Source organism: Chionomys nivalis, chromosome 7 (assembly GCF_950005125.1).
Source record: "Chionomys nivalis chromosome 7, mChiNiv1.1, whole genome shotgun sequence".
NCBI classification, from domain to species: domain Eukaryota; kingdom Metazoa; phylum Chordata; class Mammalia; order Rodentia; family Cricetidae; genus Chionomys; species Chionomys nivalis.
The window spans coordinates 60,525,236-60,552,458 of record NC_080092.1 but is presented as its reverse complement, the minus strand read 5'-3'; the positions used below and the strand labels follow the sequence as shown (position 1 = coordinate 60,552,458).

The window sequence follows — 27,223 nt, the reverse complement described above, 5'->3', positions numbered from 1 at the left end:
GCTATATGCCTATAATTCCAGCCCTTGAGAGGTGCAGATAGGAGGGTCATGAGTTCTAGATTGAAGGCTAGCCTGGAATACATGAGTCTCTAATTTGAAAAACAAACCACAAAATACTTTGGGTAGCCTGAAACAAATCACTTCTCTTGTCAATTCTGAGGCTATGAAATGGCCCAGTTGGCTGGTGGATTTAGGTTAGCTTTTGTCCCCAAGGATGGGCTTGAACCTTCAGAGTATGCTACTATAAACATCTATAGAGAATAAGTATTTAAAGGGCTGGAGAGATGGCTCAGTGGTTAAGAGCACTGGCTACTCTTCCAGAGGTCCTGAGTTCAATTCCCAGCAACCACAAGGTGGCTCACAAGCATCTGTAATGAGATCTGGCTCCCTCCTCTGGCGTGTGGGCATACTTGGAGGCAGAATGTTGTATACATAATAAATTTAAAATTAAAAAAAAGAGAGAGAATATATTTGTCCCGGAGTTTGTGGGAACTGTGGAAAAGGGGAAGAAAAGTACCTCTGCCCGCTTATGCAAACCCTGAATCATCATATTTGAGTTTCAAAGAAGGACAGGATGAAGATAAGCATGGTGGCACACACCTGCAACTAGGAACTGAGAGACTTAGGAGAAAAGTCCCACTAATTGACAGGAGCTTAAACGATACATTTATTTTAAAGTAGGCAAACAAGCCAGACCATGGTGGTGTATGGTACACTTCTTTAATCCAGCACTCCCGAGGCAGAGGCAGGTGGATCTCTGTAAGTAGGAGGCCAGCCTGGTCTACAAAAAGAGTTCCAGGACAGTCAGGGCTGTTACACAGAGAAATCCCGTCTCGAGAAACCAAAAATAAGCAAAGTAAAATAAAGTAGGCTAACAGATACAAAAGAAGCCCATTAGCACTTGGGAGGAGAAGGCACAGGCATGAGAGCTCAAACTAGAGGCCTGAAGCAGAGAAAATGGCTGCTTGTGTTTATGTGGTGGTGACTCAGAGGGGGTATGAGAGAGGCTTTACCAACATCTGCTAAAAGTCTCTGAACAGCCAGGGACCACTTAGAGCTCATTAACACACTCACCTGATTTGGGTAGTTTGGAGATCTGTATTTCTTTTTGTACAATAAAAGATTTGAGACTATGTCTCCCTGGGGCAGGCTATTGGATTAAAACTCACAGAAGGAGGCATAAAAGATACAGTTGCAAAATTCTGTCAAATAGTGTTCTCTCACACAGGAAGAAAGAGGGCTAGCTGTATATTGTATTGCTTAAAATCTCCTGGAGCTTAAGTTGCCCACAAACAAACTATCGTGGCTGCATTGTCGCTGTCACAGAACTAACACTATGTGGTTTGTTTCTAGACCCTGGGTAGATCAGAGAAAGGACCGACTGGGTCAGGGGACTCTGGGAGGGAGGAAGAGTAGGGCCTGCAGCTCTAGTCCTGCCATCATGGAGGATTTTGACTGGATTGGTGTGGGGAGGGGGCGGGTGTCAAATAGTTCTTACCATGGGCTTACAATGGTTAGACCTACTGCTACAGACGGCAGTCATTAAGAGGTTGTGGTTGCTTGAGGTCCCTTGCTTGGCCCAAGCTCTAAGGTGGGAACTAAGAACCTCAGGCCACAAGGCATTTGGAAAAGACCTTTCCTTCCTTAACAGGGTAGCCCAGGCTGGTCTCAAACTTCCTAGGTAGTTAAGGATGACTCTGAACTTGGGATATTCCTTCTTTCACCTCCCCAGGTTGTGATTACAGGCCTGCAACATCATGCTTGGTTTATGGGGTGCTAGAGATCAAATCTAGGGCTTTGTGCTTGCTATGCAAGGACTCTACCAACAGAGTCCCATTCCTGGCCTTGGGAAGCATTTAGAATTTAGCAACGGAAGGAGCGGCAACCCAGAGACTGTAAGGTATTCATGGAGGTCATGCCATAAACTCAGCAAAGCCAGTCTGCCCTGGCCCGCTAAGCTTCCCGGGGCCAGTCTGGACACAACTAGCTTACAGGGTAAATTCTGTTCCTAACCGAGAACCTGTCTTGCTTTAGCTCTCTCCTCTGACCTCACAGACCTTGGTCTGAGATTCACGCTTGACCCCTGCCTCTGACCTTTGGGGAGGTGCATGTTTCCCCAGTAACGGTATGTTGACCTTTTCTGGACCTTGTACCTCTTTGGTTTGTCTCATTCCTCACCCCGTGGGGTCAGAATTCTCTGTTGCAGTTACGGCAGAAAAGCTCGGTCCAGTCTAGGAGTGCCTTCTCACTAGGAATCCAGAGGGAGGGGCAGGAGTAAAAGCTACACTAGAGAGTATAGGACTTTCCCCCCATCCTATCCCTGCTGTCTAGGTTGTCCGGCTATGGCACTGTCAGAAACAAATTCTCTTTGTATTTAGTAACAGTTTCATGATGACACTGACAGCTTCCAAAGCCAAGTGTTTCTCTTTCGCTTACTAGGACCTTATGCTAAATATCTAATATCCTCAGTTCATCCCATGGTCAACTAAGCAACAAGACCAAGGGAATGAAATATGCTTTTAGCTGGGGAGGAATGAAAGGGAGGGGCAGAGGGAGGAGCAGGAGATGAAATATGCTTTTAGTTGGGAAGGAATGGGAAGGAAAGGGGAGGGAGGAGCCACATTAACAGAAGGATGGGATTGAAATGAAGAGGTGGAGTTCTGTTCATGAAACTGGAGTGGTATGTTCAATGCTAAGTGTTACAATCGAAAATTTTGGTTCAGGCAAAGTAACCCACGTCTTTAATCCCAGCACTTGGGAGGCAGAGGTGAGCAGATAGTACGAGGCCAGCCTGGTCTACACAGGGAGTTCCAGGCTTGTTAGAGCTACATCACTAAATAGCTAGACCTGTCTCCAAAACAAAACCAAAACAAACAACAACGGAAAAATAGCTACCAGATAGCATAGTTTCAAAGAGAGAAGCTAGCAGATTGTGGTGGCTCACCCTGCCCTAGAATAACAACAAACAGAGTGGGACCAGAAATCTGAAGCCCTGGAGGTCCTGTCAGATGAGATCAGACTTTATCTTACAGATGACTTGGGAGTGCCACAAATATCTTGGGAGTACCACAACTATCTGGAGCCAGGTACAGAAGAAGGTCAAGGAGCCCAGGGGATGGTGATGCAGCTGGCTGGGCAGAGGACAAAGAGGAGACACGCACGCTGTAGGCAACGAACGCTCAGAATGAAGGTAAGCCTCCCACTGCACGATCCGTACTGGAGCTGAAGGATACTGTGCGGGACTCGGTAAAGAGTTCAGAGTTGGGTGCTCTGACAGCGCACGGGTAAAGGAGGGTCTGGAAGACTCGTGAACAAGAAAAAACAAAACAAAAAACAGCAGCTGGGAGAGCGAAACTAACATGAGAATACAGGAGTACCAAGAAGGTTTCGTCTCCAAACACAGGCACGGACGGGGTTCGAACCCGCGATCTTCGGTTTACGAGACCGACGCCTTACCACTTGGCCACCGCGCCTGACAGCCGAGCTAGCAGTGGAAGCTCTCAGTGGAGGGGAGGTAGTGCGGGCGGGGAGATAGCTAAGCCCCGCCCTCTCTTCAAGCTCCGCCCCTGCTCAAAGCCCGCCCACCAGCCGACTGTGACGCTCTCCCGGCCTCCTTCTGCCCGGTGTCTGCTTAGCCACCCGTTCGCCGCTCAGAGGCCGCGGTAAAGCCTCGGTTCCGCTGCCCCCTCCGCCCGGGACTCACGCTGGGTCCGCCTCCCTGAGCCGGAAAGGCCGCAGAGATGTGCGTGAAGCCCCATCTAAGCGTGAACGTCTGTGCGCCCCGATAGCGGGGAACCAACCTGCCAGCCGCGGGTACAGTGCGCGGCGCGGAGGCCGGGTGGATTAACGGAGGCCAAGCGGGGGAGACTACTGAGATGGGGGTCGGGGGAGAAGGACACCAAGGGAAGACCGGGATTGGGGAACAAACGGACTTAAATTTGGTGAGGCTTTGTTCAAGTCTATGAAAGGAATAGGTGAGGGTTTGGGGGTGAGTGCTTATTCCACTGTCGACTTCTTTTATTGGTCTTTTATTTTGTAGACAGAGGCTCGCGTAACCCAAGCCGACTTCAAACACTCTGTAACCGGGGGTGACAGTGAACTAAGGATCCTTCTTCCTCCATCTCCCAGGGGTTGGGATTTAAGGCGTGGGCCACCGTGCCCGTTTTACCGGGTGCTGGGGATCGAACCCTGGGTTTCGTGTGTGCTAACCTAGCACCTACGACTGAGCTACATCCCTAGTTCCTGGGTTTATTATTTAAATATTTAAAAATTAGTTTAAAAATTTTAAAGGAAATTAGGTTCCTGGATCCTATGGTCACCGTGCCTGTTCCGAGAGGGAGGAGAGGGCGGGACCGAAGCCCTTTTCTTGGCGCAGGGCTGTGATGCCCGCAGGGCAGTTGAAAGCCCCGGTTCCCAGCCTTCTTAAGAGCACACCTGCAGTAGCACAGGAGAGCCTGGCGCAGGAAATGCCTCCCAAAGGGCTCGCGCTATTGCCTGCGCTGCTATATCCAGTAAGTTCACCCAGTTCACCCTTATTTATGGGCAGAACTTTTTAAAAGTGTAAAATTGGAGCGATTTGTAAAACCTAAGGATATCTTTACTGATGTGTATGTGTTAAAAACACAGTTATCATAACTATGTTAAATTTACTTACAGTGTTAACTGGACATTTGTACCTTGTACAACATAGCGCTACAGATTTTTTTTTTTTGCGTTTTTGTTTTGGACTGAACTCTCGATCTCTTGGATGTAGACAAGTGCTCTGCTCTGACACTGACGTTTATCCCTTGCTCCCCATCTCTCTTAAGTTTTTTAAATTTATTTTTTTAGATTTATTTGCATGCATGTATGCATGCGCGCCAAGTGTAAGTGTAAGCCTTGCTCCAGCAGAGGTCAGGAAAGGGCATGGGATTCCCTTGAACTAGCTATGGATGATTGAGAGCCAACATGTGAGTACGTGCTAGGGAAAGGACCCAGCTCCTCTCCATGAGCAATAAGTGCTCTTAACCACTGAATCATCTCTGCAGCTCTTTTTACTTTATAATATTTTGAGACTGGATCTTGCTGAGTTGCCCGAGCTGACACTCCCTGGCCCCAGGGCTTTGAACTGCCTCTGGAGCCCAGCAGTCTGGGGAACTTGTGATCCACGCTGCCCACCAGGCAGGGCGCACTGCTTTGTCTTGCACAACAGAAACCCTGCCCATTAGACACCATTCCCCTTCTCCCTAGGTCCCTGACAGCCATCTTTCTTTTCTGCTTCTAAGATGCTTACTTCAGTCAGCTCCTCAAGTTTCCTGGTGTACCTTCCAAAAGGATGTCCTGGCTTTGTAAGACTGAGCCTTAGTCTCAAGTAGGCATATGCCACATTCTCTTTATCTTTCATTGCTAAGTGGACTTTTTGGTTTTTCCCTTTAAAGTCTGGGTTTCTCTGTGTAACAGCCCTGGCTGTCCTGGAACTCACTTTGTAGACCAGGGTGGTCTCGAACTCACAGAGACCCTTCTGCTTCTGCCTCCCGAGTGCTGGGATTAAAACATGCGCTGCCACTGCCCGTATCACCTCCAGGCTGCCCGGTGGACCTTTCTGGTCGTCAGCAGCACTGGAGTGGGAAGTGTGCAAGCTGACTTGAGATCCTCTGTCAGTTCTCTTGGCTACACACTCAAAAGCAGCACTGTGGGTTATGTAGGAATTTTTAATTTTTGTTTTGTTTGTTTGGATTCAGGATCTCTGTCGCCCTGGTTGGCCTGGAACTCTTGATTTGTAGGCAAGAGTGGTCTTGAACTTGCTAAGGTCTGCCTTCCTCTGCCTCTCAAACACTAGGACTAAAGGCATGCTCAGCTTGTTTTTAAAGGAAATCTGCACAGTTCCCCTAATGGCTCCACCATCTGAGATTCCCGCCACCACACACAAGGTTCTGATTTCTTCACCTCCTTGCCAGCACTTGCCACTCTATCACTGTATTGCTTGGAGAGTGGCTATCACAGGTGCACTGATGGCTGATGTGGCGTCATTTCCTGGGCTTGCTGGCCGTTTGTGTGTCTTTGGAGAAACGCCCATTCAAGTCCTTTGTAAATTGGGTTATTTGTTCTTTTTGTTTGTTTCTGGGTTATAGTTTAAAACATCTCTTCTGGATATTAGGCCCCTCTGAATCTGTGCTGAGCTTATTTTTGTATATGAAGGGAGGATCCAGCCCAGCTAGCCTTCATGGAATCCAGCAGTGAGGTCAGCCAGACACAGCCAGCACAGGGCCTGCCAGCTGTACTCGGACTTGGAAAATTTAAACCATTCTCTCTGCAAAGCACAGGGGTGATAGGGGTGCACTGAGCGGAGGTCACATGCAGCCCTTATGTCTAGTCTAGGTGGGAGGTCAGTGCTTACTTCATGGAGGAGATAAAACTGTAGAGGTGCCGAGTACATACAAGAGCATGGCTAGCATCCCTACTGCCACCATTTAATCTGTTTCTTCGTCCATAAAATAGGTGTTAGCTATTAACCCCGGTCCTGAATGAATTAAAAATAGAACAAGCAGCTGGGCATGCATATGACTGCAATCCGAGCACTCTGGTGGCAAGGGGATCAGAAATTCAAGACCAGCAAGGGCTATTTGAGAATCTCAAAAACTGGACACAGACTAGAGAGATCGTTCAATGAGGAAAGGCATCTGATGCCAAGCCTGACGACCTGAGTTCATAGTGTGGAGAGAACCAACTCCTACAAGCTGTTCTCTGGCCTCCACACACACACTACATGGCATGCCCACGCCCACACACGGGCACACCAATAAAAATGCAATCTAAAGGCTGCTTCATTTTTCACTCTTTAGGTTGGTTCCCAGAAGTGGGAAAGGCCAACCTGACCCCTTTTTCCTTTAGTACTATAGCAGCCTGATGCCTTTCCCGTTGATCAAATTCCCAGACACCACAGAGCTCAAAATAGGTCTGCTAATACTGGGGCAGGGACAGGATGCAACTCACAACCTTTTAGAGAGTTCGCAGCTACACTTTCAGACATTTTAGATCGCCTTCCACACTCTGGCTAGCATAGTCTCTCCCTGACTTTTCTATTTAATGGTATATTTTTTTTCTCCCCGCTACCATTTTTTTTTTTTTAAGAAAGAAAGGAAAAGAAAGAAAGAGGGTCTCATGAAGCCCAGACTGGCCTAGAACTTCTGATTCTCCTGCCTGCTTCAGCCCCCAGCGCCAGGATCACAGGTGTACCACCGTTCCTGACTTGGTGTGTACTTACCAACATACTTGAAGGGGGAAAGAAGGGCTCCCAGGAGAACCAGAATCAAGAGATTAATCGGGAGACCCAGAGAAGGCAGAATCCTCTGAAGGTATCACTCCCAGCTGCTGCAGGCTATGGGAGGCTTTTCCTGAATGTGACCCTGCAGTGGCAGACAGTGAGGGCTGCCTATGGGGCTTCTGGGCAGAAAGAACTCAGCTTGGCTGACATCAGGAGCCAGTTCTGCTCAGGTGGGTTCCTTTAGGGAAAGACACACGTGACGGGGAGACGGGAAAGCCTGCCAAGCATGCACCTGAGCCCACTGTTTGAAGCTCTAAACAGCCGACTATTTTTCCCGGGTCTGTAGACCGACCAGACCGCTCTCCTTTGGGTCATCGTATTCTCCAAGGCAACAGCGTCACCCTGTAACCTGTACTATGAAGTGGGCTCAGAGTTTGTGCTGTGGCACTCTTAAGTGCCATGCTAGTGTCAGGATGTGAGTTCAAGGCCCAAGAACCCCTGTAAAGCCAGCCTGAGTAGTGTCTGTGATCCCACGCTGCTACAGTGAGACAGGAGACAGAAATAGGAGACACCTGGAAGCTTTGTGGGCATGGTGTGCGCAGGCGCTAACAAAGGAACTTCTCAAACATGGTAGAAGATGAGGACCAATACCCACGGTTGCTGACCTCCAGACATGCACTGTGGCATGTCTACCTGCACTATCCACACGTAAGAACATACACATATATACATACAAACACACCAAGAAGAAACCTCCAATACGTCAAAACTTTTATTTATTGGGAAGGATTGAAACAAGGACTCTCTTTGTAGCTTTGGTTGGCCTTAAACTCATTTTGTAGACTGGGTGGGCATTGAACTCAAAGATTGGCTTGCCTCTGCCTCCTTGTGCTGGGATTAAAGTCATGCACCACCATGCCCGACTTAAAAAAAATTTAAAAACAGAAGTCGTGCTTACAGTGACACCAAAGGTAGCTCATAAACCAGGAACTTGGAACAAGAACCAGGTGATCAGGGTGGAAAGGGAAGTCGCAGTACCCCACTACCAGTTGCCTGGCAACTGCCAAGCAGCACAGACCAAATGCTGGGCCTAGGCCTTGTTTACCCAGGAATGTGGTCAATTGCTGACACCCTCGCCCACCCAGACAGTTAAGCTGGGTTGCAGTGGGTCCCTAACCTTGCCAGACCTGTCTTGTTCTTCCCGAGTGAGCCCCAGGTGCGTTTTTGCCAGCTCCCCACTCTTGCTCTTGGATACCTACCCCTTCCACACCCTCTGTACAGCCGTTAGGGAGAGGTGCCCCAGCGTCAGGGCTCCATGTGTGCTCTGCCTTCTTGATGCCTCTCCAGGACAGCAGTCCCTCCCTCACTTGAGCAAGTCCAGTCCTGCTCCGTGATGATCCTCCTTATCAGCAGAGCAGGAATTCTGGGTGACTGGCAAGCTGGGTCCCCGGACTGGCTCCGTGTCCTCATCTGTTGTGAACCAGCGCTTCAACTCTACCTGGCCCACAGTGACCCCCATGTACCCAGCTTCTGTGAGCTCTGTGCTGTAGATAAAGCAAACATGAACTGAAAAAATATTTATCACAGGGCTGGAAAGATGGCTCTGTGGTTAAGAGCACTGACTGCTCTTGCGCGGACCTGAGTTCAATTCCCAGCACTCATAACAAAAACTGATTGAGAGTCTCACAGTGCAGCCCCTGCTGCCTGTGAACTCCTAAGAGATCTACCTGCCTCTGCCTCCCAATTGCTAAGATTAAAGATGTGCCACCATGCCCAGCCTACATGTATATTTTAAACACAGCCTACTTTCTAAGTTATACTCTTTGACCACTGTAATTTCAAAAGCCACAAAATGACATATATAGCTACAATGTTAAGATCCTTGAGGCCCATCTCCTGCCCATTCTCTCAATGTCCAGGCTGTTTCAAACACGTTGAGACCTCTGATTGCCATCTCTGTTTAATAAACCCAGCTGTTTCATATGAACTTATCCTGAAATTATTTTCTGTCCAGCAGTCAAGACGCTGGTTCCACCTGAGTGCAGGTCTAGAGGCAGCAAACTCCTCATGCTCCAGGGGCCTGGATCAGGCTGCCAGTCTGGCCACCTGGGAGGCCCTGGTGAACCAAGGGAGGACCCATCTCCATCTGCTGAGCTTCCTCCCATGCCTTCCAGTACTGTAGCAGAGACAATGACGCCTTCAGTGGAGGCTGTGAGTTGTAGCTTCCAGAGACAATGTACCTGTGGACTGAAGATGGCCTTATTTGGGTCCATAAAGGTGTAATATAGTTCCAATAGTTCAAATTTAGTCAAGTTAACTTCATTGGGTTATCCTATATATTTGTCAGTGTGGAGGCCCCAGGTAAAAGACCACACTGAGGAGAGAAGTGCAGAACCTCCAAGTCTGCACTTGACAGTGGCCTTGTGGGCCCAGCAGGCAGGTAAACTTGTCACCTGTCCACCCCAGAGCTCCCACAGCACAGGGTCTGCGTGGGGAGGATATATGGGCCAAGATACCCGGCCTGGTGACCAGTGAACTCTTCTATCCTGACATTTCAAAAGGGTAGAAATCTTGGGTCCTGGAGCACACAACCCTAAGCTGCCACGGTGATCCATGGCATAGCACAATTCATCTTGCCAGGGAAAGCAGTTTAAGTAGGGGCACCTGAGCATGGTCAAAGTGGATGACGGGAGGAGCATGACCCAGGGACACTGTGAGCCCTGGAAAGCCCTCACTGAGAGAGAACACTGCTGCAGGAGGACAGTTTTCAATCACAGTCCTGAGGCTGGAACTGGCGGGGGGGGTGTGTGTGTGTGTGGGGGGGGGAGATTTAACATGGGAGTTTGTGAGCCACATCTCTAGGAAAAGCAGGCCAGGGCTGACTGCAGCCAGACCCTGCTATGCTCTCCCTCTAGGGGGCAGCACTAACCACCTCAGTTATTCACCATAAAGACTTTTTCCTAAGAGAAATGTCACCCTGAAGCCAGAACACAAGCCTGCCTTTCCTCCACCACCTCCATCCCCTTTCCTATTTCATGTCCCCACAGAAATTCACTCAAGTCAGGAACAAAAAGCCAACTATTTATTTACACTGTGGTCTGTACATTACAGTTCCTTGGAAGGTGCCCGCGCTGAAAGCCTGTTTCAGGACAGAACAGGCTGGAGGCAAACAGTTCAGGGCCTGGGATTCACCCCTCTCCCCTCCCTGGGGTCTAAAGTGGAAGTTCCTTTCCAACCCCAAAGCTAAGGCCATTTGCAATTACTGGCTTCTGGGGCAAAGCCCCAGATGGAATTCCTGGAAAATCAGAACCTATCGCTGGTAGCTTCTTCCACCTGGGCCCCCGCAGGCCCAGCCCCAGAGTGCAAAGAGCTGAAGTTGGGAGCCAGCAGGCTGTGTGTCCTCGGCACACGCTGTCCTGTCCTGTCCAGGTCCTGACATCAGTCTGGTGAGTAACGGCACTCTGGTCTGAGCACCAGCAGACAAGGAAGGGCTGGACAGGTGATAACAGTAGGCAGGGACAGTAGCAAATGACTTCCTTCAGCACACATGGGGATGGGGGGAGACACCAGACACAGTGGCCCTAAACCCAAATGTATTGCAGAGCACTGGAAACCACATGGCTGGGGCTTCCTCCAGAAGAGCCATGCATGGGGTCTGGCAGACCTGTAACCCCCTGCTGGGGCCAGTGCGGGGTTAAAGGTGATCTGTCTTCTATAAATATCCACACCCACACAGACGAGGCTTGTGGAAGAAGCTGGCCTACACAAAGCTACCCTTGTCTGGGACGCAGAGCTTCTAAACTAGCTGCAGGTACACAGGGACTAAGTGTTCCCTGTGCTTAAGACTGTAACAAAAGATCCTGTACAAGAGTTACCAAGTCAACAGAGGCTGGGGGATCTATGGGGAAGCAGGGTCTGCCAGCTGGCCTCACTGGAGGCACATGGCTGCACACGAGTACACACTGGACTGGGGAGAGGGGTACGGGGGTGTACAAAAGGGGGCAGTGGATAACAGAATCCTGTGTGGTCCACAAGGGAAAAAAGGCACAAGGACCCCAAACCATGCAGACAAAACCCAGCCTGTGCAGAACAGGAAAGCAGATGGCCCCAGCAAGAGACAGGGCCATCAGAGAGGCGGCATGGGATGTTACCTCCCTCCCCTCACTCCCAAGCTGGTACCTCTGGGGTAGACATCCCTACATTACAGTCACGATGGGAAGAGGAGCCCACAAGGACAGTACATCAAAGATACCCAGCTCCTGGTGAATAGGGTGACAAGGGCTGTCACCTTGCTATGCTTTCAGAAACAAAGCCTTCTAGAAGTGGCTGTTTTCTTAGCTGAGCAGCTGGGACGGCAGAGCCACGAGCTGTCCTGCCCTGAAGGTAGGGCAGGTTGGCCCCACCTTCCCCAACATAGCCATCCGTGCACAGTCAAGTCAAGACAGGAGGCAGGACAGGGAGGTCCTGTCAAGATTTGGCCACTCTTAACTTGAGGCCCCTTGGTGAACACGTTAGTGGTACCAACCTGAAGAGCCACCAGAGGCAAGTCCTTGGACCCCAGTGAGGGTAGAAGGAAAGACTGGGAAGAAGGGGCAGCGTTGAAGCCCTAAGGAGCTTCACCTAACTTCTACAGAGTCACTGGGTATCTGTTGGGCTGGCCTGGTGACTACCCTAAACCTTTCCCAGGTCCCATCAGCCATGTCTACATAAGTGGAAATTTGCCAATGCCTCACGGAGTAATTCCCCCTGCTTCCGGGGGCCTTGCTGAAGAGCCTACAGATCCCCTACAGAGCCCAGTGTGTAACAACATCCCCTGGACCACTGGAACCAGCACGATCACAGACTACCCATAGGAGTATCACCCAGAGCCTCCACGGTGTGAACTGGATGATTTGACACTGACAGAAGCAACTGGGACACCCTCAGCCACAGAGGCAAGAGGCCACTGCACCTGACGCTCTCACCTCATTACCTGCCCCCACTTTGCAATGGGCTCGACAGCTGGCACCTGTTTCCTGCGACTCTGGGTATCCCAGGCAGGGAGCCACTAGGGGATACAGATGTCCAGGCTTAGTGAGAGCAGCTGGACTCTCTCCTGGGGCATAATTACCCAAAGCCATCCACCTTCCATCACCTCAGTCTAAGACAAGCTTCTCAGACAGCCCTGCTCGAGCTTGCAGACATTCATGTGACTTCTCTACTTGAGCTGCACATGAACGGCACGGGAAGAGCGGTGCACACACGGGTGCTGGGCCACCCATGCTCCCCACGCCGCCAGTCAGAGGGACTCGGGGTGGGTCCGATCACCAGCTCCTTTCACACAGCCAGAGACTAAGCCCCGCACCAGGCACTCTGCCCCTGTGCCACACTCCCAAGCCCTCCAACATCAGATGTTTTTTCAGAACTTCCTCGGGTGACTCCAGCACGCAGCCAAACTGGTGAACCCAGTCTCGAGTCCTGGTGTTCTGCTTGGTTCTTGAGCTTTGTGTTTTCGGCGTGTCAAAAATAAAATTTTAAAAAGGAATTTCTTCTGTAGAATCTTAAGGAAAGCTACCAGTTCAAAATAAAACCCAAGCTGGGTGGTGGTGGCGCACGCCTTTAATCCCAGTACTCGGGAGGCAGAGGCAGGTGGATCTCTGTGAGTTCGAAACCAGCCTAGTCTACAAGAGCTAGTTCAGGCACAGACACCAAAGCTACCGAGAAACCCTGCCTCGAAAAAAACCAAAAGAAAATAAATAAATAATAAAATAAAACCCAGCTAATTCTGAGCTAAAAGGAAACAGACACAGGAACACATTAGTTCACTCTGTTTGGCTTCTGATGGAACACAAGGACGCTTAGCATCACATAAAAGGCGCATCTGCTCCACCGCCCCAGCCTCCTCAGATCCTGGCAGGTCACTGCTGACCCTTCCCCGAGGGAGTCGTCTGATCTGGCAAAAGCAATACCCCGTCAGAGAACATTTAGCTAAGTTAGTATCACCTGGGGCATTCTTAAAGCATTCCGAGGCCTGGGCCACAGCTCTACCAACTGTTAGAACACGTGAGGATCAGAATAGTAAAAAGCTCCCAAAGTACCAAGCATGGCTTGGAACATCGTGATTCTAAACGTTAAAACCACTTGTTTATCTGAAATTCAAATCTAACCAAAAGGAAAGTGAGCCAGGGAGGCAGAACAGAAGTCAGACTCTCCCAACCAAGGAGAGTTCTGCGATCTCTCAAGAGTGATGTCATGCTAGGAGCCCCGGGCTTTTAAGCCCAGAAAAACATTTTAAAAATGAACTGGGAGTGGGGACTCAGGCCTGTAAGCTCAGCGCTCTGGAGGCTAAGGCAAGAGGCCTACCGTGATTCCAGGGCAGTCAGAGCTACAGTGCAAGACCTTGTCTCCAGAACTAAAACAAAAACCTACTGCCACCACTACAAGAAACAACACATGATCTAGGCCAAGTTAACAAGTTTTCTCAAGTGTATTCTGGCTGAGGTGTGTGAGGCCTGGAAGCTAGTCCTGCCCTCAGAAGTCAACTTCCAAAGGCCTACAGTAAGGGTCCACGTCCATGGGGGCCTCCAAACTTGGCATTTCCTCAGGGAGCCTATTCTTGCAGCCCAACAATGTGGGCCAAAAGCCCTGCCTGTGTGTTGCCTTGACAGAAGTTCCTTCTTCCTCTGTTCCGCTGTGACACTGGCCTCTGTGGCCTCTCTGGAGACTTACACACCAGTGAAACTGGAGGCCCATACAATTTCAAGTACAAAGCACCCATCCCCGAGGCAGCCCCCACAGACAGGACCGACACTCAGTTGGCCTCTGCCCCATTCCCGCCAGCACGACACCTGGATCAACCTTCCTACTGACACATCCTCAAGTCTCCCTACCTAGCTGCCCTTGGCTCTGTCTTCCTAGACCCAGGGAATGCTCAAGGAGACCTGCACCTTAAGATCAAGCCTTCCTGTCTTCCTGGTGTGGCTTACCCAGGCAGCCCAGGGCAAGGCAACCCACCCGCCATCTACACAGCACAAGACAACTCTGTGCGCACAATTAAAACAGATCTGCAGAGCCAAGGGCAGCACAGTGAGGGGGCTGAAAGGCAACCGGCCACAGCCCTCCTCTGTCCCCTCTTTACCCCCCACTGAACCCCTGCTGCTCACTAGCCACCCCAACATCTCCAGACCTTCCTTTCTATTACTCAAGATGTGCTCAAGAAAACAATCGACGGGGGAAGACTTAGACCGTCCGTGTTTATCTGCACCGGGGAAGAGGGAGCCGATCACAAACCATATAAACTGAGATGAACTGCAACAGTTCAGGCACAGCATCTATGCCCAGATGCCTCAACAAAAGATCACATTCGTAAAAAAAAAAATCTGGGCGGGAGGGAATGCCCACCACGTATTCACAGCACGGAAGACTAAGGTTCCCCCAGTGTTCTCCACAGGTCCTCCTAGCAGCAGAGCCTGCTCTCTAGTGGGGGACCAGGTTCAGGTGTGCCTGAGAGCTGCAAGAAGGGGCGTGTTACCTCCCCCCACCTGCCCTCCCCAAGGCGCATCTGTACACTGTTAAGACGCAGCCATGGGAACACGTGTCTCCCAGGCAATCACTCCCTTTGGCCCCCAGTGTTAATACCTGCCTTGGGCACTCCACCTTTCTTGGCCTTTCTTCCACCCCCAAGTGAATGCTGTGTATATTTCCTGTCTTTTTTTTTTTTTTTTTTTTTGGTTTTTCGAGACAGGGTTTCTCTGTGGCTTTGGAGCCTGTCCTGGAACTAGCTCTTGTAGACCAGGCTGGTCTCGAACTCACAGAGATCCGCCTGCCTCTGCCTCCCAAGTGCTGGGATTAAAGGCGTGCGCCACCACCGCCCGGCTATTTCCTGTCTTCAAAACAAACTGAAGCCAAACCAGAAAGGGGAGGTAGGAAAGCAAGGCTGGGAAGGACATGGAAAACTACAAAGGATTCATGGACAGTGCACACCAGCTGTAGACCTGAGTCCACTGGACCCCGTTTACCTGCACCCCAGAGGGCTACCCACAAACACCCCTTCCTCCTCTGAGATTAAAAAACCTGGGTTTGAAAGGTAGCCAGAAAGGCTGGCAAGGACACCAAATTCTGGAGAATGTAACAATTTTGTCCCCACTCTGGGGGGGGGGGAATGGGATGGACGACACATCTCCTGAGAGCGTCTGCTAACCCTTATCCACAGAGGTAGAATCATTTCATCAGTATGCTAAATGCGAGCTTCCAGTCCTTGCTGTAACTCCTGAGTGTCCCTCCCATAGCCAGCCCCCTCGGCGCCTCACAAAGGGGCTGCAAAGTGCACACGCTGCTCACCACGGGTTGTCACCCACAGCCACGGCCCCAAGCTCACTCCTCTGCCTGTGTGTGCAGTCTCCAGCGCACACACCAGCACACACACACAGGGTGGTCAGAGGTACATTTACAGAGTGAGTGTTGGGTCCTGCCTGCATCTTCATCTGCAGGCAGGCCTACCCCTAGGTCCCAGGTCCAATGGCCGCTCTGCAGCCAGCCGTGGCTCAGTGTTTGATCTCCAGGATGGAGGGGTTATGGTCCAGTATAGCCAGGATAATCTTGTCCATGTACTGCCTCAGTCGGAAGTTGATCTCCTCCTGCTCCTTCAGGGCCTCCATTAGCTGAAGGGAATAAGAAAGGTGGGTCAGAAGCTGGGTCCAGGCTGGGCTTATGGTGGGCCAATGACCAATGACAGAGGGGCCCAGATCAGCCTGAAGGCAATATCAATATCAATGACCTGAAGAGGGGCTAACGCATGGGGAAATCTTCACAAAGACTGGGAACACTGGCTGGATGTACTTATAATCAGGACTAATGGGTACAGGCCCCGGGCCCAGAAGATGCCCGGGGCTGCTAGTCTTTCCTCTGTCCAGTGCCCTCCTCACTCCAGCCCCGCCTATTTCAGTGGCTTTCACCACGACATTTAGGTGCAGCCCAACTGCTGTCCCAACCCTACAGTTACCTGCTCTCCTGGATCGCCTTGCCGCCAGAGGTTGGCCCTTAGCTCTGAGTCTCAGATGGAGGCAAGACTTGGGTACACAGGGTCTGTTTCACACTTAAATGCAGCTGAGTGTTTTGTATTTGAGGCAGAAAAGATGGCCTATAGTGTTGGGAGCTGGGCCCCTTTCCCGCCGCTAACCCTGTGGTTATTTCTACATGTCACAGGGAAGTGTTTATGAAGCCGCATGCTAAGAGACCAGGTAAACGTGCAAAAGCAGATGTTGAAAAAAAGTCTGACTACCATCCAGGTGGGTTAAGTCCAGGAGGATGTCTGATTTGAGCTCCACTCAAGGAAAGAGGTCTAAGCCCCTCCCCGCGCTGCCTCCTGCTCAGTTCTGCCATTACTGTGAGCAGGAAGCGGAGGACTATTGGGGCCAGGCCTTAGCCTACCTTTCAGATCCTGTGTAGCCTGGGGTTCATGGTCCCAGCAGATGGGGGCTAGGGACAGGACCCACAGAATGGAGACCAGACACCAGTGTGAGCGTCCAAGGGGATGAAGGGAAAGGCTACCTCATCGCGAGATGCCGTGTCGATTTCTGCAGCCAGAGACTGGGCTTTGGTCTGGGTGGCAAAGAGGTTCTTGGCCTCATACAGGCTGAGGCTCAGGATCTGCCCATTCAAGTCATCGTTCTGATCCCGCAGTTTGTGATTCTCCTGTGGGAACAGAGCAAGAACACACGAGCTAAGACCCAGAGCTCCCTCTCTGTGTCCTCAGGCCATCTCCCTCAGTGCGCCACGGCTAGGCCAGCAGGCCTACAGGCCACACGGCCTCTGCAGGGCCACAGAGAGCTGAGGCCTGGCCCAGAGGTGTGGCATGCCACAGTCCTCAGTTAGAAGGGGAATTGCAGCCCTGCCTGGGAGAGCCAGGAAGGCAGAAGTCTTTCCCCGCTTGGGTCCTATGGGGAGCACTATCCACTATTCAACCTGCAGTCCTGGACCTGGCTGAAGGGGGTGCCATTCTGGATTCTCTGCAGGAAGGACAGTTGGTTTGCCTGGCTCCTCCTACAGCCTTAGTGGTAGCTGTTTCAAGACACACTGAAGGCAGCAGACATAGGTGCCCCCTCCAATTCTTGCCTATAGCTCACCCCAGGGACCTGGGAGCCCCTCCTGAGTGGGTGAGGGATGGGTGTACTGCAGGAGATGGCCACTAGACGTCTGCCTGGGTGAAGGAGCTTAGGCCCTGTCTGCCAGAGGCCCCAACGCAGCCAGACCTGAACCTGCAGCCTGGGGATGGTTTCCTCATCCCAACACCCAGGACAGGACAGGGGCCTAAAAGCCCAAGGACCATTTACTGTAACCAGAGGTGAGCAGCTTGCCGAATGTGGGATGGGATGACAGGCCCCGGCAATCAGGCTGCTGAGAAGAGCAGACAGGAGGCGAGCTGCTCCTCATGGCTCCCTCGGTCGCTCTTCAAAGCCCCTGGACAGTGGCTCTGCAGCCTACCTGCTTCAGACGCTTGACCTCATGCTCGAGTTCCACCTCTCGCGCTCTGGCGTTGAACTCTCCAAGGCCAGATGAGCTGCGGCCCCTACCTGGCCGCTCACAGTCCAGCTTGTACATCTGCAGGTGTTCCAGCTCCCTCCGCAAGTCCTCAATGAGCTGTGAGGGAGAGAAGCCTGTTGGCTGCAGCAGAGACAGCGACGGGAGCCCTAGGAACCTGTCCCGTGACTCACCTCCTGCGTCGCTTCCCGCTCCTTCTGGAACTCCAGGCGGTTCTGCCGCAGCTTGTCCATCATGCGCTTGTAAAGGTCCATCTCGTCCTTGAGGCGTAGGCTGGTGTCCTCCAGACGGTCAGACATGCGCTGCCGTTCCTAGAGTCAGGCAGACCTCGTCAGGGCAACCATTCACAGAGGGCCCTAGTGCTCTGGAGGACCTTGGTGTGGAAAATGGACGGGCAGAGCAGCCACCTTGGGGAATGCCCTCAAAGAACATTCTAGAAACATAGCAGGAAATACCCTAGGAAATGTCCCAGATGTTTTTCAGTGGTGTTAGGCAGAGCCTGAGAAGAAGCTGTTAGCCCAAACACCATCTTCAAAAAAAAAAAAAATCCACAATATAAAGCATTTATAATAATATATAATACAGATTATATTTCACTGTAGAAAACTTGAAATTTTGTATATTCAGAAAGTCATTATTCACATTTTATTCCTTTTTAATTAAAAAAAATTTGTTTAAGACAAAACTCTCAGGGCTGGAGAGATAGCTCAGTGGTTAAGAGCATTGCCTGCTCTTCCAAAGGTCCTGAGTTCAATTCCCAGCAACCACATGGTGGCTTACAATCATCTGAAATGAGATCTGATGCCCTCTTCTGGCCTGCAGGCAGACACACAGACAGAATATTGTATACATAATAAATAAATAAATATTTATTTATTTAAAAAAGACAAAACTCTCATGTACCCTAGGTTAGCCTAAAAGCTCATGATGTGGCAAACAATGGCCCTGAACTCTTGATGTTCTTGCCTTCACCGCCTGAGGTGTGACGATTGACAGGTGTGTGCCACCATACCCTGCATTTCCTTTTCCTCTGAAGTGAAACGCTTTAGTATTCCAGAGACTATGACCAAAAGGCTTTCTCTGACCACCATGTCTCCGGGAGTACCCCCTCATCTCACCCCCACCCCACCCCAGGAGCCCACCCCTCCCCGCCCACCTCATCCAGTTTCTCCGTCTGTGACTTCAGTCGAGCCACCGTTGTTCTCAGATCAGTATTTTCTTCTTCTAACTGTTGCACCCTGGGAAAGAAAAACGATGCAGAGCTGAGGATCCAGAGTGGAACCAGCTACAGAGAAGGCAGTCAGTCTCTGCTTCCAGAAGAAACTAGCAACTGGGAGAAAGACTGAGACAAAGTAAATATCTCACGGGATAACTCAGGTCCAGCGTCCAAAATGTTCCAAAACCCAAAACTTTTTGAGCAATGACATGATGATGCCACAAATCAAAATCCCGTATTATCGCAAAACTGTTTCATGTGTAAAATTATTAGCCAAGAGTGAGGGAGCACGCCTTTAATCCCAGCACTAACTAGGGAGGCAGAGGCAGGGGTATCTCTGCTGATTTGGAGAACAGTCTGGTTTACATAGCAAGTTCTAGACCAGCCAGAGTTACGTGATGAGGCTAGATAGATAGATAGATAGATAGATAGATAGATAGATATAATATTATTCATTCTTTATTATGTTTTTATATATAAACATGTATGTAATTACTTTCAGGCTATAAGTTACTTTTTAATTTTGTATGTGCATACAGTATGTGTACATGGTCCTGTATGTGTGTGTACACATGCCACATTGCAAATGTCAAGGGTCACCTTTACACTGTTTGAGATAGGATCTGTTATTGGTTTTGCCAAGCCAGCTGGCCCTCCAACTTCTGAGAGTTCTTCTCTCTCTGCTGCAGAACACTGGGATTACGAAAAACACCGCTGTGTTTGGTTTTATGTGGGTTCAGGGGATTCGAATTCTTCTATGGCAAGCACTTTACCCACTGAGCATCTCCCCAGTCCCATAAGCTGTTTTAGAAGCAACAGAGTGTGGGGCTGGGAGTGGCACACCCCTTTAATTCCAGCACTCAGGAGGCAGAGACTGAGTCTCTACAGAGTGAGCTCCAGAACAGCCAGGGTTACACAGAGAAACTCTGTCTCAGAAAACCAAGAAAGGGGAGGGGAGGAAAGAAAGAGAAAAGAATTTCATATTTAGATAGGGCCCTATCTCCAAGATACGTATATATGAATATGTATTTCAAAATCTAAAAATTTATGAAATCTGGTCTCCACACACATGCATACATGTGAACACACATATGCACACACAAAAGATCCTTCATGAAACAATGGGGAAACGGGTTTCCTCTAGGTGGAGGAGCAGTCCTCCTATGTCTGGTATACCCGGGCTACTTCTGCTAACATGTGCCATCTGAAGGCTCTCTGGTCTCCATCCCCAAGCCTATCGGGAATCCCGAGAGCTCGCTGCAGCCATCTCTGCTTCAGAGGCAATAATCCTCTCCTGGAGCGTTTGTGAAAGCAATCCTGCAGGGACTCCCAGGGAACTGCACTCAGGTGGGTCCCTAGGCAGGTGAGAGGGCTCCTGGAACTGTGCGGAACCGTCTCGCATTCTTGCTCCACCCCAGGTGTTGCCCCATTCTAGAGAAGTTTCTTTTGACCTTCATGAGGCCCTGGGGTACCCTAAGGAGGCCTCCAGACAGGGGCCAGAGGAGTCTGGATCTCCATGGTAAGTGGCATGGAGCTGGCAAGTAGTAAGGAGGGGAGTATAAGCCAGTGACTGGAAGTACCATCCATGCCTCCACACGGAGCTGGGAAGGGTAGCAGTTAGACTACTCAGAACCTGATGGAGGAAGGTCATTGGTTAAATAATAAAGAAACTGCCTAGGCCCATTTATAGGCCAGCCCTTAGGTGGGTGGAGTAAACAGAACAGAACGCTGGGAGAAAGAAGCCCAGTCAGAGAGTCGCCATGATTCTCCCTCTCCAGACAGACGCAGGTTAAGATCTTCCCTGGTAAGCCAGCTCATGGGCTACACAGAATATTAGAAATGGGTTAGATCAATATGTAAGAGCTAGCCAATAAGAGGTTGGAACTAATGGGCCAGGCAGTGATTAAAAGAATACAGTTTCCGTGTAATTATTTTGAGGCATAAGCCATGCGGGCGGCCGGGTGACGGGGACGCAGCTCCACTGCTCATATTACAACAGAGTGGCACCCAACGTGCTAATGAACTCCACGTAAAACCTGAGAGGGCTTAAAAAGGACACAGAGAGAATTTAAGACAGATTTTTGCTGTTTGTGGGTTGCGTGCGGCAAAGAAATTGTCCTGACTCAGCAAGAGGAAAAAACTGGCTGTTTTAAAATGCCGGCTTTCTGGGATGTGCCGCCATCGCGATCTCTGTCTGGCTCCTGCGGGAGACAGAGTCTTTGAATGGAGCCTTTGGAGTAAAGTGCTACAGCTTGCTTGATGGCAATGTGGACTGCTATGTGCCTGGAACTGTGTGTGACTCAGGGGCACCAAATGGTTCTGATGCAGGATCAGCTCAGCTCTGCCATGCGGAACTCTGCTGGTCTCAGGCAGGAACTACCGTAATTACCATAATAACAGTGCAGTTAAGGTTTAGACTGGGCAGGACACAGGCAGTACCGTAATACCTCTAAATGTTGCAACTTAGGTTTTTAAGAAGCGCTTAACATTTTAAAAAATGCTCCTGGATAGTAAAAAAATTACAGATTCACAATAGAACTGATTCAGACACTGTTGGATGAATGTACGTAGGCTTGAGAGAGAGAAAAAATATATATAAAAAATAAAGTTAATGTCTTAAAAAAGGGTAAAGTCTTTAAAGAGACAGAGTACAGATAGTTGTAGATTAAAAGAAATAAAGAAAAATAAGCCACATAACAATGAAAAATTCACAGAGAGTCTGGATTCTTTGTATTATTGTGTTTTCTTTAAAATTTTTGACTGTAAAGGAGCTAAGTGCAGAGAGACATTTCATTATATGGGCTGCCAAGCTAAACCAGAATGGATATAAGGGTATTATGATTTCAGAATATGGGTCTAAGGATATGATGCTTTGGAGAGGGTCTTCTTTTGTTTTCACAGAGGATGAGACTCTGTGGATTGCGTCTATCCCAATGTGGTATGATAGACCACGCCCTCCTGAAAGGTTGCTGTGAACACCTTCAAAAAATTACTTCATTCAACTGCCGACTGAGATGACCCTGACACACAGGTTACACCATGAAAGATCTTAATACAGCACCCCCATTCAGCAGGAAGCAGTTTGGAGAGAAAAAAACTGCGCCCATATTCCCAAATATTATTTATGAATATTCTTTTACATTTAAAGGGGGATATGATATAGATATGAATAATTTGCATTGGTGTGGATTTGAAGGTCAATTTTGTTATATGTATATGCATATTTCTAATCTTGATTAAGGTGTTGTGATTGTATAGTTCATTAAAAAATGTAATGTAAATATAGGTTGTTAATGGATAATCATCGATAATAGTAAAGCTTGTAGTCATGTTAGTTAATTTTCTAGATATGCATAGATATATTTCAGATAGGCATTCTTCATATCTTTCAAAGGCTACAGAATATGGCATTTAAGTGTTTTAATAATTTAGGGCTTTTTATGACAATGAGACACATCTGCTCCTGGCAGCACCAATCTACTTCAAGAGGAAGATGGGCATTGAAGAGGCTCCTTATGGAGTTTGATAGCCATTTGAGCAAGAAACTGCTCTTGCCTGGACTGTTGCATAAACTGGACACAGAGAACCCGCAGAAAGAGGACTGCTGAACTTGCCTAAAGGTGAGATGGTCTTTCGGGGTTCCTGACTCATGAAAGAGTCTACGAGACATTCTGCAGGACACAGCAGAAAGTGACTAAACTGTCTTTGGAATTTCCTGCTTGATGAAAATGTCTGCTGGATACTATGGGCCTGTAGGCTGAAGATGGATGCCCCAACAGTACAAAAGAACTTTGGGTGACTGTCTAGGCAGTGAGATTTCTCTGTCATTTCTAGAGTTTTGGATCTCTTGTTTGCTTAGGTAATATTATATCCTTCTGGAGTCTTTGATGGAGTTGAAGAATGGTTAGTTATAGTTATAGTTTTCCTTAGTTATGATAAAGGATAAAATAGATATAAATATTGTAACTGTAATTCTTGCTTGTTAACTGTTTTGCTATATGTAATCTTACTATGTTAAAATGAAAGCCTTTTTTTGTTTAAACAGAAAAAGGGGAAATGATGGAGGAAGGTCATTGGTTAAATAATAAAGAAACTGCCTAGGCCCATTTATAGGCCAGCCCTTAGGTGGGTGGAGTAAACAGAACAGAACGCTGGGAGAAAGAAGCCCAGTCAGAGAGTCGCCATGATTCTCCCTCTCCAGACAGACGCAGGTTAAGATCTTCCCTGGTAAGCCAGCTCATGGGCTACACAGAATATTAGAAATGGGTTAGATCAATATGTAAGAGCTAGCCAATAAGAGGTTGGAACTAATGGGCCAGGCAGTGATTAAAAGAATACAGTTTCCGTGTAATTATTTTGAGGCATAAGCCATGCGGGCGGCCGGGTGACGGGGACGCAGCCCCGCCGCTCATATTTCAACAAGAACCTGATGTTCTGTGTGCCTGCTTCAGGCCCTGCCCACACAGTCTCCCTGCTTCTGCCTCTCTGGTCCCAGCTACCCTTCTCTTGAGTTTGTAGTCACGAAAGCAGGAGTACTGAAGAGAAAAGTCCTTAGGGCACCAGCCTCAGAGCCATATGCAAATAGCAAGCTGTGGATCTCGACCCCTTTGGAGGCTGTTCATAGCCTCTCCTGCACATCAGACAAATTAGGATCCGTACACCAGCAGAATGACAGTTACGAAGTAGCGATGAGATAATTTTATGGTTGGGGTCGCCACAACATGAGGAACTGCAGTAAAGGGTTACAACATCACAACGGCTAAGAACCACTGTCCTAGAATACCAGTCCAAGTTTAGCACGGGGAAACCCCTGGGAAGGTGTTTGGAAGGGGTGAGGAGTCTCAGGCACAGGAGAGCTGGGAGGTCTGCTCACCAAACTGCACCGGGTTAGGAATCACCCAACCCCTTGGGACTGCCTGGCCCAGTCCTTGTCCAGCTACCCCTCCCCCAACCCAGGTTGGGCTTAGAAACTTCTGCTTAAAAACCTGGGACCCACGGAGAACCAGGGCAGGTCACAGCTGCATTACAGTTAGTGTCTGTGATGTGAGCCAGGCAGGGAGAGGGAGAGGGGGATCACACAGTAGGAAAAGCCAATGTGGCCAGGGCCAGTGGTGCTCTTCCTGCTCCTGGCTTGGTGTGGTTCCAGCAAGGAAGGATACAGCTGGCCACAGAACCCAGGGACCTGGTTTTCTACTTCTCTAAGTCCAGAGCCCCAGGCTCAGTTTACCTATGTTACCTCGGATCTGACAGCAGGGGGAGCTCCAGGCCTAGACCTCTGCTCAGTGACCAGGCTCCTATGAACAGCATCCTGCCCGCTCCCTCAACAACAGGCCTGAGGCAGAAATGCTGGAGTGGCAGGCTCGGTTTAGTGAAAATACGTGGAGCCAGCGCTACCCAAGGGCTGCCAGGGCAGCGGGGCACAGCGGGCACAGCGGGCACAAGGCCTGGCGCCTACCTGGTGTTGAGCAGCTCCAGCTCGGTGCTCTTCTCCCGCTCCAGTTTGCAGTAGACCTCACGATGTCGTCGCGCCTCCTCCTCCAGTGCCTGCTCTGCTGTGGTCTCCTGATCCTTCACCATCTCCTCCAGCTCGTGCACCCTGACGTAGGCACAAACAACTCCAGTCAGGGTAAGCTCTCACACACTCTCACCGTATTCAAGAAGGACTGGACCCTGCCAAAGCCCACTGTGATGTGGGCCATGAGCTTGGCTGACAGGTAAATCAGGGACACTGTGACATCTGAGAAGTGAGTCAATCATACTCGAGGGAGAAGCAGATCCAGTGGAGATGCTCTAGAGGGGAGTGAGGCCACAACAGTGAAGACAGCAGGCCTGGCCACAGCTACACAAACGGCTCCTAGGTCTTACTCTCTCTTTTCTGCTGACTTCCTGCCCAGCACCCCTCTGACGACTTAGGCATGTGGCCGTAAGAAATCCAGAGCCAGGTAAAGGTCAGGTCCCTCTGGAGTCATAGCCCAAGCCTGACTACTAGAAGCCTAGAATTGTCCAACTGCTCACAGTTCGTCCACCAGGCTGAGCTTGGGCATACGAAAAGGCTATGGTGTGGGCAGGGGAGGACCAGACCCAGACCCAGAGAAGTCTACCAAGCTTCTTGCCCCTGTGGAAGCCAGCCAGCATGGGAGAGCATCCTTCCCAGGGACATACCACCACCACCAGGCCACACGCAGTACCACCTGGGTCCTCCTACCTTCCACTCCCCACCACAGGGCGTGTTCCCAGGAAGGGAAGGCAGGCTCTAGTCACTGTAGTCCAGTGCTGCTGTGACCCTTTAATGTAGTCTCTCATATGCTGTGGTGACCCCCACCATAAAATTATTTCGTTGCTACTTCATTACTGTAATTTTGCTATTGTCATGAATCATTAATATGCAGGAGATCTGATATGCGACCCCAAAGGAGTCGAGACCTACGGGTTAAGAACCGCTGCTCTTACGCAGCGAGAACCACAAGTCCTGGGCTGTGCACTGAGCACGGACTCTATCGGGTCTGGTGCCTCCGAGTCAGAAAGACTGAGGCTTCTCTGCCGGCAGTGGTGACAGCTCCCCCTTCCCCAGAGCCACCTCCCACCTGACCTGTGCACCAGCTGCATATTCTCCTGTTTCAGCTTGCTCTTCAGGTCCCCACTGGTCAGGCTATCATTCTCCAGCTCTGTCACTTTCTTTTCTAGGAAGCTCACCTGCAGCGTGCGGGGTAAAATGTTAGAAAAGGCGTTCGAAGCCAGAGAACTGAGAATCTAGAAAAGCTCGTGACAAAGATCTCCAAGTGAACGAGGCTAAAAGAGCAGTCATATCTGGAGAGGAGGGGGCATGTGATCAGGGCCCTTCCCCACCCTGAGTGCCCAGGCGGACCCAGGGTCCACCCCCACTCATCCCAGGAATGTGCAGAGGGCCCCAGGGCTCACCTTCTCCGTGATGTCATTGTCACAGGAGTCGATGCTGTCCCGGAACAGGTCCTCGGTGCTGCCGTTACTGCTGCTGAAGTTACTGTTGTGCATGAGCTGCCTGTGGGGGCGGAGGGCACCTGTCTGCCAAGTCTGCCAGAGTCTGGGGCCCCAACTCAGGCTATGGGCTAGGTGAGTATTCGGTACCGGGGCTGCCAGGGAGGAGGTCACAGGAGGAACGCTCCACCTGACCTTCCCACCCAGATGACGGTCTACTCTAAGGATGGTGGACAGGGCATTCTCCAAGTCTAGGTCCTCTGAGGAAGGGAAGGTACCAACAGCCATGAGCTGGACTATGGTCCTCAGGGCACCCGAGAAAAGCCACTAAAGCTGGAGCAGTGAGGACCTACAGATGCTGGCTCTGCAGGAAAGCAGCTGAGGACGGCCTCACGACAGCCTGCTCACTTGGCTAATAGCGCGCACAGGCTGAATCTGGGCTGCCATGGAGCCCTGGCCCCAGGACAGCAGAAGTGAAGGTGGAAAGCACCCAGCTCCTTGTCGCCCAGGAGGGTCTTACCGTCCGAAAGCTGTACTTGAGATCTTCCGGTTGGGGCTAGAGAAAGAGGGGACACAGTCACTGAGAAGATGGACACTGGGTACCGAGGGGCATCATTCATCGGTGTGGTGTCAATGTGCCGCCGTGAACGCCCAGCCCTGCTCGGACACCCACATACCTTCCCATACAGACTCTGCCTTGCTAGCCCCGCCTCTCTGGGCTGGGCCTCACCTGTTGGCCTTTAGGTTTTTCAGCCGGGCCTCCAGGTCATTCAGCAGGTTGATCTTCTTGCAGCACTGAGAGCAGTACACGTCCAGTGGCTCACTGTTGTAGGCATGGCGCATCTTCCTTGGGGTCTGCCCCGCACTGCACCAGAGGAGAGGGTGTTATTCTACGCTGCCGGCAGGCTATGCCCTGCCTGTCCTGCTGTGCTTGCTCTACCTACTTCCCCAAAGCTTTTATTTCTACTTTGGGATAGAGGAATGGAAATAAATCAGAGCACCCCGTCCCCACGGTTGTCAGAGAAAGCTGGGAGAAACGAGCCCAGTTAACAGATAAGGCATACTGAGAGCTAATGTCACTCGGGCAGGCGAGAAGGGGCCACAGAAGGTCACTTGGAAGGCGTTTAGTATAGAGGTACTAGGAAGCATGGTGACATAGACACCCCCCAAGATCTGCAGACTCATAGACCAGTTAACTGTTTGTTCCCCAAGATAAAAAGGGAAAGGGCAAACCTGACCCCAGGATAGGAGAAGGTGGCACCCCACATGCCAATAGAGCCACATAGTCCTGG

At 50.2% G+C, this 27,223-nt stretch overlaps 1 protein-coding gene and 1 non-coding gene across 6 annotated transcripts in view; both read right to left on the bottom strand.

Moving 5' to 3' along the window:
- Positions 1 to 3,401: 3,401 nt before the first annotated feature.
- On the bottom strand, positions 3,402 to 3,473 carry Trnat-cgu (transfer RNA threonine (anticodon CGU)). Its single transcript has one exon. It is a non-coding gene; the product is annotated as a tRNA-Thr (tRNA).
- A 6,830-nt stretch (positions 3,474 to 10,303) lies between these two features.
- Positions 10,304 to 27,223, bottom strand: part of Rab11fip4 (RAB11 family interacting protein 4) — a 115,165-nt gene continuing 98,245 nt past the window's right edge. For all 5 annotated transcript variants that reach the window (XM_057774572.1, XM_057774573.1, XM_057774576.1 and 2 more), the window contains 10 exons: positions 26,662 to 26,796; positions 26,452 to 26,487; positions 25,896 to 25,995; positions 25,567 to 25,670; positions 24,433 to 24,573; positions 18,918 to 18,999; positions 17,935 to 18,072; positions 17,705 to 17,860; positions 16,772 to 16,915; positions 10,304 to 15,882 (listed from right to left, as the gene is read on the bottom strand). In XM_057774572.1, the coding sequence (XP_057630555.1) occupies positions 15,766 to 15,882; positions 16,772 to 16,915; positions 17,705 to 17,860; positions 17,935 to 18,072; positions 18,918 to 18,999; positions 24,433 to 24,573; positions 25,567 to 25,670; positions 25,896 to 25,995; positions 26,452 to 26,487; positions 26,662 to 26,796 (1,153 nt within the window). In that variant the 3' untranslated portion in view covers positions 10,304 to 15,765. The remainder of the gene's footprint in view (positions 15,883 to 16,771; positions 16,916 to 17,704; positions 17,861 to 17,934; positions 18,073 to 18,917; positions 19,000 to 24,432; positions 24,574 to 25,566; positions 25,671 to 25,895; positions 25,996 to 26,451; positions 26,488 to 26,661; positions 26,797 to 27,223) is intronic.